This window comes from Balaenoptera ricei, chromosome 6, assembly GCF_028023285.1.
Source record: "Balaenoptera ricei isolate mBalRic1 chromosome 6, mBalRic1.hap2, whole genome shotgun sequence".
Classification (NCBI taxonomy): domain Eukaryota; kingdom Metazoa; phylum Chordata; class Mammalia; order Artiodactyla; family Balaenopteridae; genus Balaenoptera; species Balaenoptera ricei.
In genome coordinates this window covers 120,782,326-120,798,005 of record NC_082644.1, presented here as the reverse complement: position 1 = coordinate 120,798,005, position 15,680 = coordinate 120,782,326, and the positions used below count along the sequence as shown (strand labels likewise).

Sequence of the window (15,680 nt, the reverse complement as noted above, 5' to 3'; positions counted from 1 at the left end):
TGACTGCCTAGGACTCAGTGGCCTCACACTTCTGAAGGGCTGTCAGATGGAAAAAGGATCAGACCCAAGGGCCTCCAAGGTGGAGGCAGACCAGTTCCTTCCACCTGGCAATGGAATGGTAAGTGATGGGAGCCAAGTCTGTGGGCAGCTGCAGCCCCTGCAAAAACTGGACGTTTCCTAATCGGTGCTTTGTGGAGCCCAGGCACCCTGCCGGGTGACTGCCAATGGAAATGGTCAAAGCCAGGGGGTCCAGACAGGGTACCAGGATAAGGAGCCATGGGGTTTCAGAATCGCAGGCTGGCTGGGGACACTGTGTGTCCCTTCCCATCTCACCAAGGTGTAAATGAGGTCTTATGGAATGGCAGGAGCCCAGTGAGAACATCCGGCCCTACTCTCAGTCCTGCAGCCTCCCGGCCTGCAAAGAGGGTTGCGCACGTGCAAGGGACTTAAAGACAGCACCCAACATCTGTCCCCTGCCGTTTCCACAACGGACCATAGAATAGGACCAAGCATAGATACAGGGTCAGACAGGCCGGGGTCCAGATTTGAGCCAGGAAGTCGCTTCCTCACTGTGACCTTGGCTCACGGAGCCTGGGGACACCCAACCTCCTGGGCGCAGTCAGAGGGCACAGAGTCGGGGCAAGGTGGTGCTGCGGTGGCAGCCTGCCAGAGCCCCACCTTCCCGAGCACCGCAGGGAGGCGGAGACCCCGTGGGGCCCAGGAGCCGGGGCCGGTCCCACTCACCCGGCCGTTGGTCTCGCCCTTCCACCAGCCCTGGTCCCCACCGATGCGGCTGTAGATCTTCACCACGTCGCCTTCTCGCAGCGAGAGCTCCCGCAGGTCCCGGGCAGCGAAGTTGTACCTGGCCACGGCCGTGCCGATGACGCGGGGCGTGAACACTGCTGGAGGGAGATGGGCGGCGTCACACAGCTGCCGGGCGGGGCGGCCAGGGCTGAGGGTCCTTCGGGCCAAGCTGGGTCTCTCCCCTGGGGCCCAGCCCTGTGCCCACAGAGGAGCCCATCGAGCGGAAAGGCTCTGGCGGGACAGACCAGGCTCCGATCCCAGGGCCCCTCGCTCCTCTGTGGGCGCCCCAACCTGGGGGCACGTGGCCCATCCGAGCTCCACCGTGATGAAGTCAGAGCTTCACCGCCCCACTGGGGGCCGTCACGGGCGGCGAGCGTGCTCGTGGGGATACGAGCAGATGTCGGCGCTCTGTCACAGCTCCCTCGGGGCCTCCCCCCGTGTGCCCAGGGCCTGGGCATCATCACATGACCAGTGGACAGCTGAGTGACCGCTGCCCAGCTCCCAGCCTTCACTCTGACAAAGTGCCTGGAATTGGACCCCAGGGCATTGGTACCCGACTTCCCTCGTGTCCCCAACTCCAGAGCCCACACCAAACTGGAAAGCCAGTTGGACCAGCTTGGCCCGGGACCCAGGAGTCCTGATGGACAGATGACAATGGCCCGTGATGGGAGGGGCAACACATGCAGCTGCTGGGGAGGGCTCTGACTCTGGCAGTAGAGGGCCGTGCGGTCAAGGCCAGTCGAGACCTGTCCCCCTGCACCCAAGCCCCACAAGTCCTCCTTGCTGTTGCCGAGTGGGGCCCGCCCCGGGGCTGCTCCCACCTTCACCCCGAGGGGTCGCCCGGCTGTTTGCTGCTGCCAGACGCAAAGCTCCCGGGGAGCAACGGGGGACAGTGGCTGATGAGCTGGAGAGGGGTCATGGGGGTGAGCATGGCAGGGGTGAGGGCAGCGCCAGGCCGGACTGTGTCTGCAGGAGCTGCAGCAGGCATCCCCCCCCGTCCCCCTGCCCCACCCCGCCCAGGCTGCGGGCAGCTGCGGACACTTTCAGGCCGGGGCCGTGGCCCGCCAGGCAGCTGGCGGCAGGCCGGGCCCCCCACGCCCCGAGCAGCAGCGGTACCTGACCAGAAGGGCGCGGAGGAGCCCTGAGGACTGAGAAAAGAAAAGCTGTAGGAAGCGCAGGAAGCTGCAAAGAGGCGAGAGAGACTGTGAAAGGGGGGCCAGGGGAGCACCCACACGCTGTCACAGGCGCGGTCACAGGCGGCGGGGATGGCGGCCCAGGCCCCGCCCAGGGCACCAGGAGGGCAGCGGGACGGCGCGGGCCTCGGGACCCACCCGGGCGCGGGTGCAGCTGCCCTCGCTCCACCTCCTGCACCTGTTTCCTGGGCCACCTCCTCCCAGTGGGCGGGCTCGCGCGAGGATACAGGAAACTATTCGTGCAGAGCCCAGCCCCTCGCCCGGCACACAGTAGGTGCTCACTAAAGGCCCGTCGTTCCTCTCCTGGCCTGCTCTGCCCAGGTGGGACCCGAGGTCCTGCAGGCCCCTGCAGCTGAAGGAAGTGGGGTGGCTCCGAGACAGAGCCCTGGGCCGGATGCCAAACACTCTGGGCCCACCCTGCCCCTCCCCCCAGCTGGCCCCCATCTGCAAACAGAGGTACTGGCTCTGGCTCCCTCGTAGCTGGGGTCCCTGGGCGGGGGTCGGGGTGCTGGGGCACAGGGACGTATCTGAGGACAGAAGGGACCTGCCCTGTTCCCTCCCCACTCTGACCTCCAGGCAGAGGTACCAAAACTCGGAGCAGCAATTCAGAGCTGGCACTCCCCACCTGTCACATGGGGCCGCCCTGGCACCCTGGCTCAGAAGGGTGCTGGTGAAGGGCTGGGGGGCCTGGGCCACTGCTCCCCGGGGTGGGAATAGGGAAGGGGCTCCTGGCCGAGGTCAGTGCAGCCCACCGGAAGCCTTCCGCGCACGGGCGTTACCTGGGGACCGGCTGGAGGCCCTAGAGGCCACGCGTTCCCGTGACTTGTAGGGGTACTTGAGCGTGGTGTCCAGCTGCTTGAAGCTCTCCTTGAGCGAGTGGCACTGGTAGTACTCTACCAACTCCTGCAAGACGCACACACTCACTGCTACCTCCGCCTCCAGGCAGTCCTCCCAGACGCCCTGCCCTCCCTCTCCCATCTTCCCAGGTTCTCACAAGGGACTCATCTCCTTGACCCCCAAAAACTACCCCTCCTCCTTGCTGCCCCTCCTAGCACCCAAACTGGGGGCAGGGTGGTATTGCAAACTTTTGATGCTGCAATTTCTCTCCCAAAAGTTTCTAAGGGAAGAGTCAGGGAAGAAGGCCGGGATTGATGGACACAAATGCTCCCTGCAACACTCTTCGTAATGGAGAAAAACTTGAAACGCCCACACGTCCAACACCAGGAAGTGCCTCGAGAAATCCCAGCATGTCCACGTGACCGAATGCCACACGGCTACAGTGGGGCAGGAAGAGGGTGGTCCCCCTGGTGAGCATTCATTGTGTTGAGAGGTAAACTAAGAGTTGGGTCCAGTGTGGCCAGGGGCTTTGTTTGAAAAAGGAACCTATAAACCACACCTAGGCTCTACTGAGAGGCGGTGGGGACTCACCCTGAGACAAGAACATCAGGTTTGGGGGCAGATTGTGGATACTCTGTTTTACTGGGTGTGTTTCTGCGGCCGCAGTGGGCAGTCTAAGAGCTCAGATCCTCTAGTTAGATGTTCTCCATGCACGGAACACGCGTAATTTAGCAAAGGAACACCAGGTCCAACTTTAAAGTCATTTTAAGAAGGACTATGCCTTTTGTGGCTTTCTGGCTGGGCTGGGACAGCGGGGGTGGGGGCGTTGGAAGCGAATGGGCTGCATGATGCTGGTGGTCCTCCTGTCCACCACGGGGTTTGGGGGATAGAAGTCTGATTCGGGGGGCTGCGACGAGGCCCTACCTGTCCCAAGGTGCCCTACAATCCAGTTGCCCTGGATCTTTCCCACACTGGGAAGACTCTCCTCCCCGGGGAGAGGGGGACCCCTGCTGGGCTCTCCCCCTCTGCAAGCCCGGCCTGCAGGAGTGGGTGCAGCGGGCCGCTCCTCCTCGGTGTGGCTGCGGTGGGAGACCTGGGCCCTCCTCCCACCCTCGGGGACGGGCCGGCGGGAGCTGCGGGATCACATACCAAGAGGCTTTCAAATTTCTTGGCTTCTGTGATGTGCACCCAGCTGTCCTTCTCCACCACCTTAATGTGCTTCACCTCGTCATTGAATCTGGGCAAAGCACACGGGAGCGCCAGTCACTACACAAGCCACACGGCCCCTGGCCCCCCAGGGGTCCAGGCTTATTGTATGTTTGCTGAGCAAAGACCCTGGCCCTCGGCCCGCACCTCCTGCTCCTATGGCTGCAACCTCTCCCCCCGCCCCAGCCGGGGCCTGTCTCCTACTGCTTGTCCATCCATCCATCAGGCCACCCGTCTGAAGCCCAAACTCCCGGGTCAGCCAAGGCCTCAGGCCCCGAAGCTCCTCTCCACTCCTCCAACCGGTGCCACTGTGATGTCCTGTCCCGGATTCCGCTTGTTCTCTGCACTGGGGACGTCCCCCTCCCCATTTCCCCATCACCTGGTGAGGCCTTCACAGCGTGGTTTGTAAGTCAGAGGTCTGACCTTGGCCTGTGAGGCCCGAAGGGAGCAGCCTCACCCCAGCTGTGACACCATCTCCTACGATTCTCCTCCTCTGCACCCTCACCCCAGCTGGCCGGAGGAGCTCTTCCTCAGACACGCCAAGCACAAGCCTGCCGTGCCCTGGCACTGGCTGTCCCCTCGGCCCAGAATGCTCCCCCTCCCGCCACCCTCACGACCCTGCCTTGTGTCCCAGGTCTCAGTTCAAATGTGGCCTCGTTGGAGAGCACGTACCCCTTGCCTCCGAATCACAAAGCCACACAAAGACATCACAAGTAAAGAAAACGACACACCAATATCCCCTGTGACGACAGAGGCACGAATCCTCAACACACGCTCTCCATACGCACATCTATACACACCAACATATCAAAAGGACTTTACACCACGGTCAAATGGGACATGCCAGGAAGGCAAGGTTGGTTTAACATCTGGAAACCAGTTAATGGAATAAACAGTTGTTAAGTAAGCAAACGCCCAGCTGCCAGCCTCCTCTCCCGTGGGGCCTTGGAGACACCCACCACTCTGTTTCTCCTGGATTCAAAGTGAGCTTAGCGTGCTCAGCCCCACCCCAGCTCCTTGGACAAGACCTGTCTGAGCCCCACTCCAGAATCCTGCGGGCCAGGCACCCAGAAGGTGCTCCATGAAGTCCTATCAGGCGAGAGACGCCTCTGCCACTTCACTGCTTGGTGCTGCCCCAGTCTCTGCCACAGACCTGCCAGCACGCCTCACGCGCCACTGATCTCCCAGGGCCCTACCGAGACTCTCACCGCGGGAGGCCCCACCTGCACTGGGTCACACACCTTACAATGCTCCCACCACCCACGGCAGGTACCGCTGATCTCTGCTTGAGAGCAAGTCCTGTGTACCAGGTGACCCAGGTTGTGTCCAGCTGACATTCACTAGACATCTGTCACTTTCAAAGCTGCAGGTGTTCTTTGGTTTTTGTATTTTAGAAAAGCCAGCGCATTTGTTTCAGGCCCAAACATTAGTGGGGCCTCTTGGAAAGCCCGTGGGGACCGTGGCAGTTTGTCCACCTAGGTGGGGGTCTCGTCCTCAGTTCTGGCTCCTCCTAGTTGCCCAGATCCTGACCCCTCCACCACTTCCACCCCAGGGGTCCTGCAACAGCCATTCTGTACAGTGGGACCCTGCCCTGGATGACCAGGGGATGACCACCTGCAGGCCTCCCAGTAATGGAAGAGGGGGATGGGGGTACGTTCACGCACGTGCGCACGTGCAGGCATGCTGGCCGGCGGCACGTGCTCAGGCCAGGACCGGCACCCTGCTGCTGGGGCGCTCATGCCCTCGGCCCCCACTGGGCACAGATGCAGAGGAAGCTGATGCAGGGGGCGGGAGAACAAAAGCTGAGATGGAAAGATGGGAGTGGGCTGTGTGCTCAGGACCTGGGTGCGGCCCCACTGAGCCCAGCTCCCGTCTGCCCCTAACGGCCAGAGGCGCTCCTGCATCCTACCAAGAGGGCCTCTCTGCTCCCTCGCGTTGGCTTCTGTGACTCGATACCAGAAGCACCCAGGCGGTGACTCTGTGGCCGTCCGGTGGCCCGGTCACTGGGCCTGCCCCCCCCAGCAGACCCGAGGGGGCCTTCCCTGGACACAGGCCACCCTGCTTGGGGCTCTTGACCCCATCAAGGTCACGGCAAACCAGAACTCTCTATTCACCGGCCTGAGACTCCTGTCCAGTGTGTGTCCTATGCCGATGGTGACCAACGACCAATCAGATTCTGTCTCTTGAGGAGGAGACAGAAGACCCACAAGGGGGCAGAGTCTGAGAAGGAGGACCCCAGCCCGAAGGCCACGGGCTGAAGCCCTGAGCTGGCAGCAGCGTGACTGCCCGTGTTCTCCAAGGCCACCTGTGGGGCCACTGGAAGTCCCTGACCTCTCACCATAGGCCTGTCCCCGTCCCTGAGCTCCTCTGGTCCCCACCACCTGAAAAACACCAGACCAAGCCCACGGGGCGGCTTCGGGCAGAACTGACGGCAGGCCGGGATCACTCACGATTGTCCCGGGCCAGGTGCATTGTGCAGACCCGCTGACGCCCTTTCATCTCAAAAGTGCCCTGGCGTGGGCAACGCATCCCAAGGCCACACCCAACAAGCCCAGAATCCGGAGGGGATGTGGGTTCCTTGGTTCAGAACGGCATGGGGGGAGGGGTCTCTCTGAGCCCCAGCCTCCACGTACTTGATGCTTATGGCAAAGCGCTCGGCCTCGGCCGGCCGCTCCCTGATTAGGTAGGTCCCGCTGGCGTGGGATTTGAGCAGGTTGTCGGTCTGCTGCCTTTCCATGTTGCCGGCAAACCTGGAGCAGAGGGGGAAACGGGGGCTGTTCACTGACACGGCTCTAATCTGCTGAAGAGCCTATTGGGACGCGAGGCCACGCCCCCAGGAGGAGGGGCGAGCGGTGGGCGGGGTCTGGAGGAGACGCACGGGGCGGGGCATCCGCGTGCCGGCTCACAGCCCGCACAGGGAAGGTGGCTGGGGGAGAGATAAGGACCCCAAACAGGCCCCAGACAGTCCCCCGCGGCCTCCACCCTCCAGACCTTGGGCCTGCAAGAGGCGTTCAGGGTAACAGACATTAGGTCAAATTTCCTTTCCAAGTTGTCACTGTTTAACAAGCAGTAATAAACACAAACTGCTCATGTGGGGTTTTGTTTTGTGTCCTAACATACTGGAGACCATCAGCATCTCCCTGGGTGGGTTTCCGACACACTGACTGAAAGCTTTTCTCACCAGCTCTATGGAAATGAAGCCCACCCCGACCCCCAGCCTCAAGAACAAAGCCTGACCCCATTTGCACCTCCCTGTTGGGCTGAATTGGGACTTTTGTAAACAGATTCGTTAGAAAATTAAAGTTCAGTGCGTTACTCCATCAAGTGAAAATCACAGCTTAAGCCCCCCACCCTCCACATTAGACCCAAATGCAGGGTGAACAGCATACTGGAACAGACCCAGGGGTCTCAGAGACCCGGATGGGGCGGTGCCGGGGAGGCCAGGGACACCGAGGGTGCAGGCACATCACACCACTGGGCACAGGGGTCCCGGGGTGGCTTCAGGGATCAACCCCAAACCGAAAACCACAAGGGCAGACCCTCCCGGGGTCGAGTGGCCCACTGCTCTGGGGCTGCCACAGGGCGAGCTTCTGCAGGGCCATGGTCACCGAGGGCAGTCATTCTTCCAGGCAGCCGGTAAGCCAGCCGGCAGAGTGATAAAAGCTGGACCCGAGGCCGACCTGCATCTGAGACTCATACCTACCACGTCACCTCCACGTTTTATTCATCAAACAGCCCCACTGCTCTCATCGAGCCCGTATGAGCAAATACAATTATAATTTTGGCCTTAAATATACCTCCTTCTATATACTGATATTTTAGACAAGGCTCAAGTAAGATCACATTTTAAAAAGGGCTTCGTTCTCCCAAATGTTAGAACCTGATGATCTGTTTACAGACGGGGAAACAGCGGCCTCGGGGTAGAGAAGACTCCCCCGGGCTCCCAGCGATTCAGAGCTGAGGAGGGGAGAAGGGGGCCGCGTGCAGCCGGGCTCAGCCGCCCTGGAGACACGAGAGGCAGCCTGGGGCCCCCGCAGATCCACTCACCAGGGGTATGCGGCGTAGTCCATATCCCGGGACGGCGGCCGGCTGATGGGCGGCTGGCAGGAGAGAACATTCGGGTTGGTGTGTCCCCAGGGACTGTCCACAGAGCGGGGCCCAGCGACGTCCTATCATCAATGACCCCGGGGGCCCAGCACTGGCTACCAGGACGTCTGTGGACTTAGACCCAGAGCCACTGGCCTGGGAGGTCCCTGAGGGGAGCAGCCAGAACTCACCATCTCTGAGTAGATGCTCAGTGGGTTTGATCGAATGAATGATTGACTGATTGACCGAATGAATGAATAGATAGCATCCAACTAACAGTGCAGAGTAAGGAGGAAGAGAGCAACCTGAAGGCGGCTGCAACTTCTCAGCAGTGGACAGGAGCACACCCTATACCTCGCGCGCTCTGCAGCGGACGGGCCGCAGCCCCAGGGACAGGCATTGGGCCGGCAGCAGTGCGGTCTGCAGGTGGAGAGCCGCGTCCGCAGCAAACCTTGCGGCTCTCCAGACCCCACGCTGCGCCCTCGCTGGCCTGGCCTCCTCTCACTGGGCCACAGGCTGGGTAGAGCCTCCCAGACTACCTGTCCCCTCCCCACCCCATTCACCATGAAGATGGGGAAACTGAGGGCCAGGGCTGGGAAGGGACCCTCCACCCCGCCCCCCCGCCCCTCCCCCCCGCAGGCCACCCAGTGAGTTAGTGACATTTTCTTCCTCTGCTGTCTGGTCCCTTTGACCTGCCAGCAAAGCCTGTCCCAAAATGCTTTCTCCTTCAACTGGGCAATGGCCTGCACAGAAGCAGCAGCCTGGGCAGTGGGGCCAGAGGCCGGGCAGGGCCCGGTAGGTGGACCAGGGCTCCCAGGGGGTCGGGCACCTGCCTCCTGCTCCCTCGGGAGAAGTTTCACTCTCTCACTTTTAGCTTTTTCTGGGCGGGGGGGTGTGGGTGATGCAATTGATGGCTGACAGCTCGATGCCTTTTGTAACAGAGCAGAATTTGCTCCACAGTACTCAGATGAAACAAATGCCATATTGCCTCTTCTGTAAATATCATAACATCTAGCTCTGAGTCCTTATGTTCGAGGGAGAAGACTTATAAATTCCCTCCAGTGTGGAGAAAGGCAGCTGGTCTTTGGTCCATCACACCTGCTGCAGAGATGCCCATTTTAGTGTTTTTTAAACAGCCAAGTCCTCCCAAGAGGAGGGATCCCCTGCCCCTTGGCCCTCCGTCCCAGCTCCGGGGCCAGCTCACAACGGCCTGAACAAGTCCAGGGCGTCCGGAGTGAGGAGACAGCTCTCAGCACCCACGGCACCATGGCCACCATGCTCCAGAAGCTTCCATGGGAAGTACTCACCCTTCCATCCACTGGACAGGGCTTCACAGACGAGCTAGGGAAGTAACCTGACTTCCTGGTTTGCACCAATCGACCCTGGGAGAGGACAGATGGTCAGGGCCGGCGGGGCCTGGCCTGGCCAGTGGTGGGGGGAGGGGGGATTGCAGTGCGCACTCAGCTCGTCCTGAGGAGGACGAGGGAGTCCCTGAGAAGCCCATCACAGCATCACCTTCCCGCTGTAACCTCAGCTGACCTCATCACCGTTTGGGGCAGGAAGGTGAGGGGCGCCCCCACTTCACAGATGAGGATACTGAGGCCCAGAGAAGTTACACGGCTTGCTTGGTGCTGGGACTAGAGCCCCCTCTCCTGGCCGCTGTTTCCTCTTATCCACACCGGCCCTTCCCAAACCGCGAGGGGCGTGCGGACCTGGGGGTCTTGATAAAACACAGCACAGCGTGGGAGGGCCTGGGGGCGACTGTTCACTCTCTCCGTTTCCCTCTGCCTGGAAGACCCTCCTAAGGTCTTCCCGGCAGCTCCTCCTCAGCCCCCACTTTCACATCAGCAAAGTGTCTCTGCAAGGCCACCCAAGCCTGATGGCCCTGGTGACAGCTAGGGAGGGGAACTGGGTGGCCAGGGACAGCACGGGGCAGACTCTGTACCGCAGACACCGTCTCAGCTCCTGAATCTCCAGTTACATGAGGCCGAGTCGAGTGCGATAAATTCATAAGTACGTACGTACTGACAAGGACCGCCACACAACGACGACGACGACGGCAGTAACAGGACTTGGCCACTGACGAACACATGCACTAGCAACAGCTTTAAGCAGGTCACCCTGGTCACCCAGCCTGGGCAAGTGCCCCGGTTTCCTGTGGTGCCATGTGGACCCCGTGGGTTGGGGGGCTTGGGAGATCTCATAGCAGCACCGACGGCTCCCCTTTCTCAGGCCTCATCACCAGAACAGCAGGTTTCGTGGCTCAGAACCGTAAACCATCACATGGACCTGTGTCCGTGTCTGGGCCTCCTGGGGCAGGGCGGTGGGCGGGTCTCGGTCATGCTGTCCCCCCCAGTGCTGAGCAAGGTGGTGCTGGCCTGGACCGGGGCAGGTGGGGAGCAGGGTGGGCGCGGCACGGCCTGGGCGGAGCCTGGGGAATGTGTGTGTGCAGGACACAACCCAGGCAGGAGGCAGACAGGGAAAGGGCTTGGACACCAGGAGGAGGACCTCTTCCGTGAGGGGATGCGGCACTCCCTACCACCTCAAGGCAAACACCCCAAGACCCAGGCCCCGCTAACAGCCCGCTTCTCTCCACCCCGATGGTCTCGCACCCCAATACCCACCCCTGCCTGGAAATGCAGGACTCTCTGCTTCTACCCTAGGGAGTGGGGAGGGGGGGTAGCCGGGGGCCGAGACCCTCCCAGGTCCAGGACCCACCTCCCACCACTGAGACTCAGGGTCGCCTCTCAGTAGCTCAATCACGTCGCCCGTCTGGAAGGTCAGCACCGGCTTCCCGGGGGGAGCAGGGTTGCCATGGTAATTCTGCACGGCCACCATCTTGGGACCTGCGAAGGACAGGGCAGGAGAGGGCGTGGCTCGGTGACTTGGTCCTGGTGGCAGCCCACCCCCAAGTTGACCTTGACCTCCCCGGCCTTCTCAGACCTCTCAGGGCTCTTGGAAGTGGGCCATGGGCCTGTATCGCCCCTCCCTAAATTCTTCCCGGAAGGCTCCCACGTCCCTTTGTTAAATATCATAAGTAAACTATTTATGAGATTAGCAGATTCAGGGTGTCATTGCAGTAATAGCAACTTAATCTTGAAGAGCACTTTACGTGCTGTCATCCAAACACCTTTCGAATCTGTGACTGAGAGTCAGCAGCACGGAGCAGGAGACGGGGTCTCCGTCCTGTTAGAGGCGGGGGCCGGGTCAGCGACCTGCCAAGGCCACACGGCTACTCCGGGGCAGCCCTGGGCTGACGGGGGGGGCCCGCCTGAGCCCCCCCGAAACTTGTAGGCCCCTCCTAGACCGTGCCGTGCTCTGACCGGCCCAGCCCTGCACGGGCCGCGTCTGCCAGGCCTGGTTCCTGCAGCTGGTGCCCCAGAGGCAGCAGCATGGTTTTGTTTTCATGATTAGGTTGGACTCTGTCCGCAGCTCGGGCTGCCTCATACCTGATGCTTTCAGTTCTCCTGCTACCCAACGCAGAGCAAGGGGGACATGGGGGGACGGAGAGAATGGTAAAGTGACAGCAGCAGTGTCCCAAAGTCTGCTCTGCTCGGGGTCTCCGGGCTGCAGCTCAGGGCTTCTACTGGGCTGAAGGGACCCTGGCTCTCTGCAGGCTGGGCCCTGTCCCCATGCCTGGCGCTGCGACATCCAAAACTAAGGAAGCTCCCAGGGGAAGTGGCCGTGGAGGTGGGAGGGAGATGGGGCCGGAGGGCAGCACACACCCTGGGAGCCTGGAGCCGAGAACGCTAGGCAAAGGCGGCAGTCACCGCGGCCAGGCCCAGGCTCGGCTCTGACAGCTGACAAGGACGATACCAGAGAAGACCCAAGTCCCACAGACTCACCTGGCCCCGCTCCAGAGGTGTCCTGTGAGAGCAAGGACAGAGGATAGTGAGGAGGGAAGGCTGCCCAAGCATCCCACACCCCCTGCCCCCCACACCCAGAGAGAAGGGTCTAGACAGGAAGAGGGGAGGAGGCCAGGGACACGTCCTGAATGCCCACAGACCTTTGTGATGGTGACAACCTATTTCCCTGTGTGACACGACTCTTACTTATACCCTCCACCTTTGTACCCCTCCGCAGCCCTGGGACATCTGTTCTCTTCCCCTCCCATCCCTTAACATTAACTCCCACCTCCTCCAGGAAGCCTGCCCTGACCACCCCAGCCCAGGGCCTCCCTGCTCAAAGCTTGGGGTTTGTCGTCTCTGTCTGGGACGTGTCCTGCTGCATATACTAAATATTCTGTCTTCCCTCCTCTTTGAGGGCATCTCTGTAGCCCACACAGGGCCCAGTAAAAGCCCGTTACGTGCTGGTTAATTTGACTGGACCCCACGGCTGGGGAGAGACACGACGTCCACACCCCATTAAGTGAATTCAGTGACTCCGTCCCCAAGTCAGCTAAAGAGAGGGTTCTACGTCCATCAGGATGGGTGGCAGGTGGGCAGACGCCTGTCACAGAGCTGGGCACCCACAGCCGCCAGCAAGCCACTGGGCAGGTGGAACGGGTGGGCAGCCGGGCAGGGGGACAGCTCTCAGGGCCCAGGAGGCCATGCACAGGGACCCATTTCTACTGACGGCCACAAAGGAAAACAAAGGCCCCTCGTGACCAACAGGGGCTCTGCAAGCCGGCCTGGCCCCAGAGGCGTGAGGGCTGGAACGGTTGGGTCTTTCTGGCTCCAGGCACAGGGTGGCGTAGGGTGCAGGGCAGTGGGAAGGGAATGGTTTGGCGGACTCACCAGGTCCGCAGGAGAACCTGAAAAGGAAGCACATCGGGGTCAGAGCCGCTGGGCATGCCTGAGTGTGTGAGCGAGGTGAGCTTCAAGGCCCTTCCTTTCAGACATGGATTATGGACACGCGTGCTTGGTGACCGCAAAAATCTCTCAATTACTTCTGATGGCAACTTCTGAGCTCTGGTTTTAGGGGGCCCATGGGAGAACACACACTGGGTATCAGACCCAATGGCAAACAGGTTTTCCTGCATGAGCCGACTCTGCTCCAACGGCAGCAACTGCCTGATCACTGGACGGAACCTGGGCTCAAAGGGAAGATTTCCACAATTGATTAGTGATGCCTGCCGTGGGCAAGTAACAGAAGACGTGGTAGGTGTGCTACTCTATTTGTCAGCACCTCGGACATGGGGCACCTCAGCTCATCAGATGGAAGGCAAACATTCTAAAGATTCTTTCCGCCTGCCCTGGGGTGACCCAAGGGGAGGACACAGCTCCAGGCTGGGCCCCAGCCATCTGACAAGCTGAGCTGCCACTCCACCACCAGACAAAACAAGCACCACAAGGGCTAACGTGTGGCTGATGTGACTTCAACACCATCTAACACGCACAGTCGCAGCCTGCTTTGGGCAGACATAGCATCCGACAGACCCTGCAGAACAGAGGTTACAGGCATCAGGCATCGGGCACGTGCCCTTGGGGGAACCACACGCTCCTTAAAATAAAACCAGGTGCCCACCATGGGCTCTTAGTGACACGGGGAGGATGCTGATGACTTCAGTTTTCGAAAGATATGCAATTGCCTAACTGGTAAAGCCTCAACTATACATATCATGAAAAACACAGAAACCTAAAAAGAGGTAGGGGACGGGGGGCGGGGGCATTGCAAAAAAGGGAGAAGGCAGGTGATGGCTAACGGCAGTTGTTTTTGCCTGGTGTGACCATGATTGCTTTCATCTCCCTTACTTTTCTCTATATCTTCTATGGGAAATAGGTATTTAATAATCAGAGGGAAAAGGAAACAGAAAGATTATTTAAAAATGAGAAAACTTGACAGGAAATAAACCAGAATATCACCTTTGGTTATTTCTTAATACGTTCATAAGTGATAATTATTTTCTTCTTTATTTCATTTCTCCTCTTTTTTTTCCTCTAAGTTTTTGATAAAGAAGTATGTTACGTTTAAGATCAGGAAAAAAATGCCAAAAGAAATGAACTGTCCAGTCACTTGACGTAAAGGACACATGGCCACAAGAGGGCGGTAGCCATGGGCAAAGCTGAAAAGCCGCGTTGGGGCCCGTGGAGGCCGGCAGCATCCCCTAGCCTGGAAGAGACTGGCAGGGTTGCTGGACTTCCGCCGGGCCGGAGTGGGCTGCATCGGGCGGGCCTTGGTGGGGACGAGGGGGTCTGGGCTGACCTGTCGGACCCTCCTCCCAGATCAGGGTACTGGGCCAGCAGTCACAGTAAATGAGTAATTAACAAACTCTCCTACTCAGGGCGGTGGTGTCTCGGGTCATAAGCAGGCCCGGCATGTTTCCCTGTCTACCTGGAGCGTGGTTACCCCACTCTGCGCACAGCTCCCCTGAGTGTGGATGTCAGCATAACAGCCCCATTTCACAGGGATGTGGGAGCATCTGGGCCCCATGAAGCAGGGCTAACAGTGTGGTGCTGGGCGGGTGCCCTGTGCCCGGATCCAGTGCTCAGCCAGCCCCTGATCGTGGCGGCTTTGAAACCTTTCAGAACCATCTCAGGCTTTCCGGCTGCCCGTCCAGCTGCTCTAGGCTGGGCCCTCCCCCAACTGATCCCCCAAACCAAGTCGACTGACAGGAGCCTCAGGCTTTCCCCATCTGAGGCGAAGGGAAGCACAGTAGGTGCCGTGCACGCATGTGAACCATCAGACAGGGCTGTGGCTGAAGAGGGCCGGGCCTCTCCGGGGCGGGGGAACCCAGGGGCGAGGTGCCCCTCTGTGATCGGAAACCTCCATGCAACTGCCGGGAACGTTCTGTGCCCTCTGCAGGGTGGAGATTCTAGAGGTTTAGAGCTGCAATGCGGCAGGGGGTGCCCAAGAGGCTGAGAAACGCCGGCCGGTAGGCAGTTACGAGGAGGGCTTTGCCATGGAATCCCCGCTCCCGCTCCGGCTGGGCCTTTTGACACAGTGTGACCCGGGGCCGGCGTCCTCCCCTCTCTGAGCCTCAGTTTCCTCATCTGGTCCCTGCCCCATGGGGTCACCACGGCAGGAAAGGAGAATGTGGGAACAGCGCCAGAGCCGGCAGCTGCGAGGGATGACGGGACCCTCGGCTCGGGGTGCGTCGTGGGGCCCTGAGGACCAGCCCCCAGGGCTCGTGCCCCACGGGCAGGGCGGGATGGGTACTCACTGATTTTGCAGGGAGGGGTCACCTCCAGGCACTCCTTGTGCGCCCCGACGCCACACTTGGTGCACAGGTAACCCTGGTAGAAGGTGCCTCTGCGCCGGGGTGGGAGGGGGAAGGGGCAGGAGGTGAGGTGGACCACCAGATCCACCTTGCCTTCTGCCCCCCCCAAGGACCACCCCTCAAAGCTCTGGGGCCCAGGACCTCCACCCTGATGCACAGCCTGGTGCTGGCCCTCCCCTTGGACGGTCCCCGGCCTGGCTCTGCCATCCCCACAGGGGTTCCCTGGGCACACACGGGGACAGTCACCTCCCCTCCCGGCTAGATCCCAAACGTCCGAGGACCGGCTGCCTCCCACACGATGGGATGTCTCCCCGGGTCCCTGGGGCCCAGCACAGCGCTGGCCTAGGGGTGCTCGGCGGCGATGGGGGCACAGGAGAGAGGCAGAAGCAGGCCCC

The 15,680-nt window shown here is 60.6% G+C and overlaps 1 protein-coding gene across 4 annotated transcripts in view; it reads right to left on the bottom strand.

The window, feature by feature from the left end:
• The window catches only part of VAV2 (vav guanine nucleotide exchange factor 2), a 181,940-nt gene that overhangs the window by 3,496 nt on the left and 162,764 nt on the right, over positions 1-15,680 (bottom strand). The window contains exons 17-27 of one of the 4 annotated variants that reach the window (XM_059925984.1): positions 15,229-15,317; positions 12,863-12,879; positions 11,972-11,993; positions 10,845-10,972; positions 9,434-9,508; positions 8,088-8,140; positions 6,674-6,790; positions 3,984-4,071; positions 2,777-2,900; positions 1,921-1,986; positions 745-902 (exon numbers count right to left, since the gene is read on the bottom strand). In XM_059925984.1, the coding sequence (XP_059781967.1) occupies positions 745-902; positions 1,921-1,986; positions 2,777-2,900; positions 3,984-4,071; positions 6,674-6,790; positions 8,088-8,140; positions 9,434-9,508; positions 10,845-10,972; positions 11,972-11,993; positions 12,863-12,879; positions 15,229-15,317 (937 nt within the window). The remainder of the gene's footprint in view (positions 1-744; positions 903-1,920; positions 1,987-2,776; positions 2,901-3,983; positions 4,072-6,673; positions 6,791-8,087; positions 8,141-9,433; positions 9,509-10,844; positions 10,973-11,971; positions 11,994-12,862; positions 12,880-15,228; positions 15,318-15,680) is intronic. The other 3 variants (XM_059925985.1, XM_059925986.1, XM_059925987.1) reach the window with 3 other exon arrangements.